General features: G+C 41.3%; 1 protein-coding gene across 13 annotated transcripts in view; it reads right to left on the bottom strand.

The window, feature by feature from the left end:
- Nucleotides 1-13,192, bottom strand: part of MCF2L (MCF.2 cell line derived transforming sequence like) — a 179,070-nt gene that overhangs the window by 45,074 nt on the left and 120,804 nt on the right. For 12 of the 13 annotated variants that reach the window (XR_010071529.1, XR_010071530.1, XM_063337969.1 and 9 more), the window contains one exon: nucleotides 8,264-8,354. Coding sequence is in view for 10 of the 13 variants with exons in the window: in XM_063337969.1 (XP_063194039.1) it covers nucleotides 8,264-8,354 (91 nt within the window). In the remaining 3 variants the exon portion in view is untranslated. Of the gene's footprint in view, nucleotides 1-8,263; nucleotides 8,355-8,480; nucleotides 9,114-13,192 lie in introns of those variants that run through there. The other variant, XM_063338049.1, reaches the window with a different exon arrangement.

Genomic DNA, 13,192 nt, shown 5'->3' with positions numbered 1-13,192 from the left:
CCCCCAGCCCTCCCAGGAAGTGACTGTCCCACTCTACATTGTACTGGTGCTGCCCCACCTTGAGTACCATGTGCAGTTTTGGGCACCTCAGTATAAGAAGGACATCAAACTATTAGAGTGTGTCCAGAGGAGGGTGACCAAGATGGTGAAAGGCCTCAAGGACAAGACTTACGAGGAGCTGCTGAGGTCACTTGGTTTGTTCAGCTTGGAGAAGAGAAAACTGCGGGATGATCTCATCGCAGTCTACAACTTCTTCAAGGGGGGCAGCAGAGGGAGAGGTGCTGACCTCCCCTCTGGTGACCAGCGATAGACATGAGGAAACAGAATGAAGCTGTGTCAGGGAAGTTCAGATTGGACATTAGGAAAAGGGTCTCCACAGAGAGGCTGGTCGGTCACTGGAACAGGTTCCCCAGGGCAGTGGTCACAGCACCAAGCCTGTCAGAGTTCAAGGAGTGTCTGGATTACGCTCTTAGCCATACGGCTTAGTTTTGGGTCGTCCTGCGAGGAACAGGGAGTTTGACTTGATAGTCCTTATGGGTCCCTTCCAACTCAAGATATTCTATGACTCTATGAACCCATGCTTACTGAAGCAAACAGTAGTTAGTAGCCAAATGCAATGCAACAGTAAATTTTTCTAAACTGTGTATTAACTCTTCTGAGATACAGAGTTTAATTCCATGATCAAATTAAGTAGGGTCTCTCATTAATGTTCAATTCAAAGAAAAGAGACAGAGAATACACATTACAATATTTCTCCATCTCAGTGTGTCTACCCAAAACTATGCTGTTGAAATCACTAGTCTCGTACCATCTAGAATAATTCCCACTCAAGACTTGCCAGAAGTTCTCTATCTCTCAGGAAAAGCTCGAATTCTAGATTCTCTACAACAGTGTTCTTGTCTCCACTAGACTATTTCCAACACTTCTTGTGGTTTTTTTCGGTTGGTCATCCCTAAAAAAACACAAAAAAAACCAGTCTCAAAAAAATGATGCCTCCTGTGTTTGTCATGGCTAGGAGTGAAATTTGCAAATTGACCTTTGCGAAACAACAACAAAAAAAGGTAGGATTTCTACAGTAAACAATGCTGGACCAGTCCCAGCTATTATTACAGTTTCTCTGAGCTTATATAGTCACTACCCAAAATTACTATTTTCCTAACTTCTTTTCTTTCTAAAGCCCTAGTGACTTGCAGAGACAATGATATGATGGAAGAGACACTGCTTAGATGCATTTGAACTTTATCAACCAGTCAACTCACCCTGAACAAGAGAGAACAACAACAACAACAACAAAATAATCTCTGTTCCAGTCCAGCAGCATATTTGTTTGAAGCCACTGCAAGCTAAGCAGGCAGAGCAAACAATGACTTCTCAACAATGCTGTGCCAAGTGTTAAGCACAAAAATAAATATTCATGTATGCTAAGTAGCGTCATAAAATAAAGTGCCTTCAAGGACTGTTTTAGTGAAGTCACTGAACATCATTGTGACTTGAAGAAGGGTTTGTGTGCTTGAAAACTGTTTTTTGGAAAAGTGTATTTCTTTACTAGATTAATTAATATTGACTGCTCCCCCAATATCTTGTCTCAAATATTGCACTTCAACTCATTTAATGCCTATGCAAAAGAGACCAGCAGGGGAAAAAAAACCAAAAACAACCCACTGTCGTATTTTTGGTATCCTCTATAAAAATTAGGGTAGCCCTTATTCTATCCTAGCCCAACACATATATTCCTTCATCTCGCTGGCACTTATCAGTGCATCAGCACTGGCACTTGATACTTCATGACACTCCTGGAATTAGTTTTTTATCCGCTTATCTCATTCACTTCCCCATCCAGTCAGGCCAGTGCCGATTCCAAAGATACAGAAAAAGATGTAGACGTGCACGTAGTTATCAGATTTGAAATAAACCTGACCAAACCAGGAATTTATATACAGCACAGCCCTTAAATCAAAGTTTTCCAATACACTAAGATCTTTGCTGCCCTATGAGTACCCCAAACCTGAAACAGGGAAGAAATTTCACTGGCCGCACAAAACAGGAGCTACCCGAAATCCTCCAGGAAATCAGTCAATAAATACTCGGGAACAGGCGGACCTGCCTGCTTTCAGGCCTCCGCTTCTCAGGGATGGGGAGCTTTCCACTGCATACTCCAGGCTTCTGGAAAGGGGGAATCTTAAAGAGACTGAACCCAGGTGGGTTTCGGGCAAAATGTAAAATTAAGTTAGTTGCATATAATCTTAATTATCACTTTCTTTCACAGAATGTTAATGACAGAGAGGCATCAGTGCTGACTCTGAAGTTAAGTGGCTGCTAACAGGGGGAGGTAAGGAGAGGTAATGAATGAAGATGACATGATGCTGAATGGCTGGTAAGGAACTGCAAAAGCTGAGCAGGAAACAACCCCTGCCTGATGCTCGGAAAGGGCTGGTGGCAGCTTATTTGCAGACAAGGAAGGACAGCGTTTCCCCAAAGACAGGTACTGAGATTCTCCCTATCTTTGGTTTCCACTGCGTAACGTGGTCTTGCTACGGAGCAGAGCGATGGCTGGGGTCTACAAGCAGAAGCCAGTCACTACAGCTTTCAGCAGTGAATACCCAAAGGTGAGTTTTTGGAAAGAAAACAAATATTTTTGAGCTTTCATATGTCAGGCTTCCACCTAGGGCTTATTCAGTATACAAAGGAATTAAGTACATAGATATGTATACCTTTTAGACAGAGATGCACTTAAAATAAAGTTGCAGTCTGCTGTTCAGTCCCACAGGGCAATTCACTCAGCTGCTCTGGTGCTCAGAAGTCTTTTATACTCCTACACAGCAAAGGAAAGCTGTGCTGATAAACAGTGAACCTACCAATTCCTTTTCTTCTGCTTCCCAAGAAAACAGCCAGGTTTTAGAAATATCTGAACGACACGAGCCATCGAAGAGCTAACACTTTACTCAGTTTTAGTAGTTCTGTCTTAAAATACTTGGAACAACACTATTTTTCATTTTGTGAAGAGCCTCAATATACCCACATTACCAAACTCTGTGGTGGTGTTTTCCCTCCTGCACTTACTAGCATGCCGTAAGCCACAGGGCACTTCTTTCCAAAATACCTCTGTACATAAAGGAGCTAATAAGTACTTCCCCCCCCCTGCCCCTGAAGACTGTTTATTCTTGGCTAGAATGAAGTCTCTTACACAGGCTTCTTGACAAGAAAGAATCTTGAATTAAATCAATTCATAAAAGGACCAGTTTGAAAATCTAGTTTTAAAAACATTGAACTGTTTTGCATTAGATCTGCGTTTAATGCTTGTGATGTTATGATCCTGTTTTCAGAGTTTAAGTGACTCACTTCTCTCTTTTTACGTATTAAAGAAACATGTAATGACAAGGAAAATGGCTGACTATACAAGAATAACTGCAAAAGTACCTGCACATATAATATTCTCAAAACATCCAAAGCAATAAGACAAAACCGTAGAGCACCTCAAAATAACCTTTTTAGTTTATAATTTACTGGAATCATTCATAACAATAGCTACAAAATTAATACAAATACTCTTCTAGCTTCATCATACTGTAAAATTCTTGGTCCTGTTTTGAATCCAAGCAAAAATGAGAAACACGACTAGGGGCTCAAAAAAGAGCAGTTTTTTCAAACTTAACCCATACAAACTGTTACGTATCATTACAGTTTTCAGAATGTGACACAAAGAGCTAGCTAGAAACTGGGCTAGCAGGAAATACCTATCCATAACATAAAACAGTGCCTTTCATGGAGCATCAGTTACTAAACGCATCTTTTCTCCATCAACAACTCACTAAGAAACTCAACATCTCTCTACAAACAAAGTCAGAGAACTCTATGTTGGATTACTGTAGTTCACTGTTTCTCACCTTGGATGTAAAACCAACAATAAAGCTCCAGATGGCACAAAAACGGGACTGCCTGGCTCCTGCAAGGTTTAAGGTGGTATTAGCACTCCAGTCTCTTCTTTGGCTTTTGGTCTTCTCCTGCTAGCTAAAGGTCTCGGCCCTAGTCTTCAAAGCAATTAATGGGCTAAGCCTCTGTTACAGTGAAGACAGCATTTTGATTTATGAAGAGCTAAGGAAAACAGTGCTCTGGACAATGAAGTCTAGAAGAGAAGGCATGAAACCTGCATGCAACACATCCTCAGTCAAAGGTGGCAAATCAGGAAGCAAACTTCACCAGGAGGCTGGATAAAACCCAACTCTTGTCATTTAGAAAGGGTTGAGAAGTTTTGTGACTGGATAAAACTTTCTCACTACCAACTGAGTGACCTCCATACCAACTGCTTCTTCAAGAGCAGTTGCCCACATGTATGTTATTCCCTAAGCAGCAAGTTTAAAGAAGTTTATTTTCTCCGGACTTTCAATATGAGGCTGATGGATGGCTACGGTGGAACTTTTCATGATAGGCTGAATTCACACTTCAAACTTTCCCTCAAGATGAAGGAAAACGATGATGACAGGACAACAGAGACAAAGACAATGTAATGACATAGGCTTAATTTTTTTTTTTTTTTTTTTTTTTTTTTTAAGAAAACACACTGGCACTACAAACAGAGCAGTGTGAAACCACAGAACACACTGATTAGTAACATCCCCTGCTCCTACAACTGTGAATTGAATATTGATAGTTTGGGCATGAAAAGAGAAAAAAAAAAAGAAATAAGAGGAAAAAACAAAGAGTAATTTTTGACTGCACAGGAAGGAAAAGGGGATCAGTTTGTCTGGCGTTTGCCATTCACCCAACTTCAGTTGGGACACTATGGAGCCACTTTATGAAGCTAGGTAACTGCTCCTCCTTGCATCCTCTACCATAAGCCAAACCACTTGCTCAGCCACAGGAGCTAAAAAGTTCAGCAAGGTCTTGTGTGCCTCTGTATGTTTAACTGAAAACAGGACATTATAACAGAAATGTATACGAATCTCAGCAGCTGACAGGGAAAAACCAATGTAATAAGACTGAGCAATTTGCAACAGCTAACTTCGCTATTTTTCTTGCAATAACTCTGTTTTCTATGGCCTCTCTAGGAACATGACAATTTAGTGCCAAGTCTTCACACTCAACAACATCAAGCTTGGCTTTTGGCATCTCTATCAGAACTCCACGTCTCAGCCTGGCTATCCTGGTAGGCCAGATTCTTCTTAGAGACTCAACAGTAGGGATGAATTCTGTCCAATTTACAGCCATCTAAAAGCTAAGCTTTCTATATAGTCAACATTATCTCTAGGTTATCCATCCCTCCTATCACAGATACAATGAGTCACCCTCCAAACACGTGCTGTTCTTGGCTGCACTAGGCTAATAACTTCACTTTAGCTAAATCAGGGGAAAAAAATTAAAAAAATCATCTTGTTTGCAGGGTCTCTTAAACCACAGAGTCTGCAGTCTTGCACTGGCTAAGGACAACCTCCCGGGCTGCTTGCCCATTGCAATTTTGGCAAGTTGAGTATAACAATAGCAAAGGCTGCATGCCTGGGCACGTGCTTGCCACAATCTCTCTGCATGACCCAGGGAAAGAGGGGCCATTTTTCATCCCAGCGCATCTGACTTTGGTTTGAGTTCTGCTGTCACTGCACCTCCTCGAGCAGCGGTCATCCTGGGTGAACAGTGCAGCTGCTGCCCTTCCACTATGTCTGCAAGAATAGGTTTACCTCACCTTCACAGCCTTGATTCCCTATAGCAACCCTAAAGTATCAGAATGAAATAAAGATTTGGCTTGTCATTGCTTATTTTCTGTCCCAGAAGTGAAAATGATCCCTGACAACAAAGAAGGAAAAACAAAGCCTAGAAAATGTTCTTAATATAGAAAGATATTCCACATTAATTTCAGCCTGAAACAAAAATTCTTTCTTTAGTTTTGTTTCAAAACATCCTTCTAACACTTACTAGTACAAACCAAACATTTGTGTGTTAAGAGCCTTGAAAATAATATAATAATTATTAAAGACATACACATTAGTATGAGTTTCAGGTTAGCAGCCACTCAGTGCTTACAAATGTATTTCCTACATTTGTTGGGATATTAGTGATGGGCACACGCTCCAGCCAGAATATTCCTGTTGGGCGGTGCTCCAGCCGCAGCAGCCTGCGCTGGCATCTCTGTTTTCACAGATCAAAAGGGTCAACCCTACGGGGCGATCAGAGAAAAATGGGGAAAGATGGCTGGGAAGATGCTGCAGGACCTAATACAAATGAACCAACAGTCAAAACCCTTTTCAAATAAGGTGAGACTCATATCCTCACACACAGTAACAGGCTTAAGCAATCAAAACCGGTGGAGATACCAGGCTTTCAGACATAAGGTTCAATCTAGACAGCCCAAATGACACCCACATGCTTGATCACCATCAAAAGACAACTCAGACGGTTAGGAAAACCAGAGAAGGGAATTTGAGACTCTAGTTGCCCTTGAGCCATTTAAACATCTTTGTCCATCAGCAGGACACAGAGAAATCCTCCTGACTCTGGCGCAAGATATGCATTGTGTACATCTAGCTTTGTTTTTTTAAGGAACAGGCAGCAGAAATTTATTTAGAGTTCATTTATGGCAGATATTGTAGTAAAAAATGGTAGACAACAGCAAACAACAATTTTTCACTACATTTTTTTTGGAATAGGAAGATACAATTTTCAAGTGTTCAGAGGTGATGTGATTATTGCTGAACCCTGAGAGGAAGACCGCCACATACATCCACAGACGCAATACGAAGCCAAAGTCTGAGGCAGTTCAACGAAAGAAACAAATATAATAAGAGATCATGCCTCTAACAGATTAGACTTCAGCTGGGAAGCATGACTCCTCTTTTAAACAGACCTCACAAAAGGAGAAAAAAAAAGAAAATTAACCCACCATCAACAGCACTGCAACCCACAGAGCTCGCTGCACTTAACACCCTTCTCCCGGGAAAGCCCTTAGGCACCAACGCCATCACTACAGTGATGGATCCCGTATCACAGGGGACAGATAACTCAGGTTCTGTATATGGCACTTCTAGGCAAAATAACACACACTGGAGGAATGTCACCATAAATGTTAATATTATGGCTATAAGCAACATGTCTGTAGTTGCCCACCACCCCCTACCACCACAATTACAGAAATAGAAGGACCGTCACATCCTGTCTTTAAACAGGAACTACAGCACTGAATTTTGAGAGAGATTAAAAAACTCCAGAAATACAGTCCTTTTTCTTTAATCACCCCAAATTGTGCTGCTCTCAGTTTCCATTACTGGAATTTGTTCGATGCTGCATCTCAAAATTTCAGTGAGCTGCAAAAGCAAGTTTTGCTATATTTCTGTATATTTTTAATATTTTAACATTCCTAAACATACTTATTGTGGAAAAAGTTGTATCGTGGGAATATTATATCATAATATATTAATTCACAAAAAGTCACATAGTGCAAGTGATACAATACCTTTAATTAAATACCTTTTATTTTACAATAAACAAACAGTTCTTTGGTCAAAACGGGGCTACACAAAAATGACATTTACTATTTTGATTTGACTTTTATTTTACAGAGCTTAAAATTTTCAGAGATGAAAAATTAAAAGAAGAGATGCTTACAGCTCTGTTTTTCAGTACTTACTGGAAAGATTACCAACACTAACAATTCAAGCAAGGGCAACAAGAAAAAAGACAAAAAGTAAACAAACAGTATGGTAAGCACATGATAAACATGAATCTGTCACTTCTCACTTGTGTAAAAAAAAAAAAAGCCTCTAATAAGCTTAGTTTTCATCTTAAAAAAATATTAGTTAAAAAGGAGGCAGAAAGTAACCACATGTGCTGTTGATTGCTCATAACAAGTACCTAAGATTTCCTTGCTTACAAGCAACTTTTGTTTTAATTCGAACACCTGAATTCCTTCCACAAGTGGTAAATTAAATCCCGACCCTCATCCTCAACTCTTCCTAAAAAGGAAGCTCACTTGAGATGCACAGGCTGCCCGTGCAAATATTAGGTTCCCACTTGGGAGAGCTGACACACACACACATGCTCTCCAAGCGCCTTCTCCGGCTGACGTCTGGAGCTACAAACTGCATTAAAAGCACATCACACACGCGTGATGCTCGGTCCCAGTCACCTGGGACACAAAAGCACTACTGGGTACTTTTTATGTCACATATTAGCTAACATTTTGTTGAAGAAACAAAGTCATTGCTGCTTGTCTACTCATAAGAGGAAGGTTCAACATGGAAAAAATCTTTCTGAGGCGTTAATTTAAAACAGTACTCACTGCAATCCGCAGTATGGAAGCTTTCACAGAGGTCCATTTGTCCTGTCTGCGATCTATGACAAGAATAAATCCAATTCCAGCATCTCGTAAACTAAGTTTGGAGGAAGAAAGAAGAAAAGAAGAGGAAGTTTAGTGAAAAATACAAATGAAACTCCTCTGGTTCTCTCACTTAAAAAAAAGCAGTTAAAAACTAGTTTAAAAAAAAAAGTAGCTTGACCTTTTTGTGCAGAATCTTCATCTAAACATCTTAGATAAAGATATACTATACACCATTGGAAAGATGCAGCAGTCCCAAATATGTTCCACAGAGCCTCAAACCATAGTCAAATCATTAATTCTACTTTTTCGTGAAAGAGTTTTTACATTTCTTGTACAGAGATTGTTTCAGAGGAAAATAAACCCCTTTGATTCTCCATGGTTTTGGTGCTGATATAATCCCTCCTTCATGCTGTTTTCAGTATCATTTCAGGATCAAAACAAAGTTGTTTTTCCTTTTGCATCTGCTTTTAACCTGCTGTTTGAATCGTCTTCCTCCTCTCTGATCTTTAAAACTCCTTAAAAACACAGGTCCGTCAGATCATTCCATGATACAGCTCTGCGCATCTGAAATTCTCATAACGCCTGCAGGTTGCAAACTTGTTCCCAGGTGCATTTTTACAGTCACCGAAACAAAAAATCCCTGCGGCACTTAAAGCCTTCAAGTCATAGATGAGAAAAACGAGATGAGATGCACTTCCCCGGAATGGAAACATCTGTGAGCTAGATCCCGCTCAAATCCTTGCGTACGGGTGACCTTTCTTTTTCGCCTGTGCTCAGCTGCATGTGCTACCGAGTCCCAATCAAGGGATCTGCTCCTGTTTTGTAATTCCCCATCTAAGCCAATTGTGCAATGCCAGCAGCAGCCCTCGCCAGCCAATCGCAATCAAAATGGAAACGACACGCACGTACAAGGCAGACGGAACTCGGATTTGTGTTTTGTTTGTGGGGTTTTTTTCTCCTATATTGGGTCATTTTTAATGTATGTGCTGTATTTTTAGCCCAGGTAATAATTTGCTGCAAGGCCTACTGTCTGCACTGTGTGACATTTAGAGATATGGTGCATTGATTTGTCTTCATACCTTAAAAGACAATATGAAAAACAACACAACAGAATGTCAGGATCCCTTATTCAGGATTGCTGAATCATGAAAACACCAGCTTTACTTTATAGGATTACATTGGTAGCATAATAATAAGAGGAGGTTGAGGAGGATGAACAACACAGGTACTCACAGATATGTCATCTTAAGCTATTCTTCGAAATTACAAATTTAAACATGACTCACAGCCTATCCCCTCTCTTTTACAAATTGCAGTACCTCTCAAATTTACAGACTAAATATTTAGGTGGAAACATGAATAATCATAAAAAAAATGCAAAGGAACACCTGCATTCTTTCAAAAGCAGCTAAGCATTTATTTTAACATAGGAGAATATTAGAAGCGACCCCTCACTGCCCACATTCAGCACACGTTACTTAACTCTTGCCTCTGGGTTAGGACAACACTGATAAACAACATCTGAGCACTTGCCTTGTAAGCCTAAATAACCCTTGCAGACAAACAGGGCTTTATACTAGCAATATGCTTCCCACTACAGTAAACTTCCATGATTTACTAAAGCTTCCCCTCTTCCTTCTCTTTCTTTAGTTGAAGGGCAAGAGAGATCCAGATTGATTCTAGCATCTTCCTGTTCCCCATTTAAAGTTCTCACAATTGTATCCTTTAGTCACTGAGCAAAGTAAAATGCTAATAGCAACCACGTTCCACAATAATCAGGTAGCAAAACAAACTCCTTGGGTCACACAGCCAAAGGTGGGTGAATGGAGTGAAAAAGGTGCTACAGTTGTTCCCATGAGAGTTGATGTGGGTTTTGAAAAGTTTCAAACTCTTAGAGAGATATTTCCCCTGCTCAGTAGAAGTCCCCAAGAGTCCTGAAATTTCTGCATACTTCCTCAGTAGAAGCACAATCTCAGACCCCACAGAGTACCTAAATGTAACGTCTGCATCATATTTCAAGAAACTATTGACATTTCTGTGCAACAGGAGTAAAATTAAAGCCTCTGATGGAGCATCAATCAGATTTCTCTCCAGGAGCACAGGGGAAGACAGGCTCAACTGGGATCCCAGAGAATACCTAGATGGCAGTTCCACACAGTTAATCATCTGCCTCAATACCTTGCAATAAGCAGAGCTTAATATCATCCTCCTAGAAAAAAAAAAAAAAGGCAAGGCTTACTTAAATGGAAGAGTTGACAAAGGAAAGCACGTCTCTATGATAGCCCAAAAGATGTCTTTAGCCAGCCTTCTTTTTCCACTGGATCAAATTGATGGATCACATACTTTGGGTGGTTGCATCATTCAGAATGTGGATCCCCTTCCACGTTCAGACATAAAAGTCAGGATTCCTCACTGCTGGCTAGAAGACACCCAGGGCAAAGCCTTGAGCACCTGACTTCAAACCATTAACACTCTGTTAACGTAGATTGCTTAAAAAAAAAGAATAATTAAATGCTCTGTCCTGAACCGATCACAATGGGAAAACTATTTGTTATCTTGACAACAGTGCCTTGTTGCAAAGGGCTGGCTATTGAGTCTGGGATCCAGCTCCAGCAAGTCGTAGGCAGGAAGCAACAAACCCAGCTGAGACATTGTGTACAACGAAGTTGAGAACATTATGAAGACAACAAAGCCACGTATTCAAGAAAAGTAAATATCGGAAACAGGTCTGTGTGCCAGTGCACCCTTGCTCTACTGACCTCTCTTTGCTGCCACACACACCTGCGTACGTAGTTACAAGATAGTTTGCAAGATCCCCCCCCTCCGCTCTCTTTTAGCGCATAGGATGAGCGGTGCTCTGGTAACAAGATAGTCAGTTTTCCTTTGGCTTCTGATTTAACCCGTGAGTACCAGCTGCCCCCCTTTCCCCCAGCCATATTTATTACATTCTATCCAAATATTGATTTCCTCTTCCCCCAGCCTCCCCATTTGTTTGGAGTAAAGCATTTTGGCTTCTGCTCTGTCTCTCGGCAGAACCATGCTCCGATGGACACAGCCTGTCCTGCTCAGCAAGCTTTATCCCCTGCCTTGCTCCAGTTGCATTGTACTCACCAGCTTAGCCCAGGTCTCCGCACGCCTCTGTATCACTCTCCAATAAACTTGTCACCACCACCCGAGCTTGTCTCTCCATTCATCCCTTCAACCATTCTCATTCCTTGCTGTCTTGTCCCAAGAACAGCTCGAAAACTCTCGGAGCTTTACTTTTTTTTAATTTTATTTTATACTGTCAGGATGAACGAACAAATTATTTCTCACCTCACCCCTTCCTGAATATCACAGTCCCCTCATCCTTCAACCCAATTCCCCCTTACCCTATATCCCACTCAGTTTTTCAGTATCTTTCCTCAGGCGGACACTTCCCTTGGCTGTGGGTCCTGCCCGGTGGGTGAGGCAGCTTGCCTGTCAACAGGTGGCACTGGCATCCCATGAGACAGTCTTCCTGCTCTCAGCCCTGGTAGCGGACCTGGCCCTTGGGAAGCTCATTCTGCAGCTACAGAAAAGCCTCTGCTCAGCCCCAGCATGAAGAGGGACGGTTTTGACAACAGACTCAAATAGCTGCTGAGCATCAGTGACCTGGGATTTAGGCACATTTTTCTCAAGGTATTTCCTTGACACAAAGGCCATCAATCTTCTAAGTGTCAAGATCGAGTCCTTGACCAAAGGATGGAGACACTTGAGCTTCTCAAACAAAAGGTTGTTTCAATGATTGAAAAGCACGTTTGGTTTGTTCACAGACTTCTTGGGAACAACTCAGCTATTTTGGTGAAACTTTAAACCAAAAACTCAGGTGAGACCTCAAAAATGAAAAGAAAATTTGGCAGAGTTGCAAGTGACTGGAAACCAACCCTTACAGCGAGAAACAGCAGACAACCTCAGCAGAAGCACCTGCTTATTAAGGCTTCTTGACACTTCCCTTACAACCTCTGTTTTCTTTAATACATTCACTTGTATCCGGTGTACTTTCTGAAACATAATTTATAGAAGCTTGTAATTCAAATTTAGTATTTCCTTCCTTTGTTTCCCTCCTAGCACACACACACACACACCATGAGATAAGCTGTGTTCTTCTGTTTATTCACCAGCACAAAGAACAGAACGTTTTTAGAAATCCAGAGAAACCATCCCTGCTCTGCAGGAAACATGTCCAGCAAACTCACAAAGGCCACGTCTGAAAGGTAGAAAACAGGGGAAGGGGAACAGAGGCTAGAGAGGACAGGAGAAAGTGCAGCAGAGGGTCAACTTTCTGCTCAGTCCCCTCCCTCTGCCTTGGGGAGCCAGTATAACACCATTTGGAGAAGGTGAGGTTGAAGTACCTGCCCAACAGGCACTGACTACTCTGCACAGAGGGTAGAGCAGAAACTGAATTTTCCACTTAGTGACTCCTCAGCTTTAGATTATGGGGACATCTCCCTCTCATTTGCAAGACTTGTGAGCTCATGCACCTGGGGGAAAGGGTGGGAAAACTTATAGCACATAGGACTGCAGAAAGAAACTTCCCTCTGGGGTGTGTGGAAGGAATTACATAGTCATCATCTGAAAGATCCTTGCTTTTCTCCAAGGTATGGGTGGTGACAACTGCTACACAAGTAAGTTCCTATTGCTTCCACACTGCTGTATGAAAACTGCTTGTATACATTGCTCTCTACTACAAACAAAACAACGCAGATCTTCAGGTTCATTGCAGATACTCAGTAATATCAAACTATTGCACGTTTGAAATTCTGTGCAGCATTTTAGGGTAAATAATTCCAGTTTAATAAAAGTGAATTTCAGTCTTAAAGCCTTATTACTAAAAAGTTGGCTTACATTACACTCAGGATTGTTCCATAC

Source organism: Chroicocephalus ridibundus, chromosome 1 (assembly GCF_963924245.1).
Source record: "Chroicocephalus ridibundus chromosome 1, bChrRid1.1, whole genome shotgun sequence".
Lineage (NCBI taxonomy): Eukaryota > Metazoa > Chordata > Aves > Charadriiformes > Laridae > Chroicocephalus > Chroicocephalus ridibundus.
Note: the sequence above shows the minus strand (reverse complement) of the source record. Positions and strands in the feature narration are given on the sequence as shown.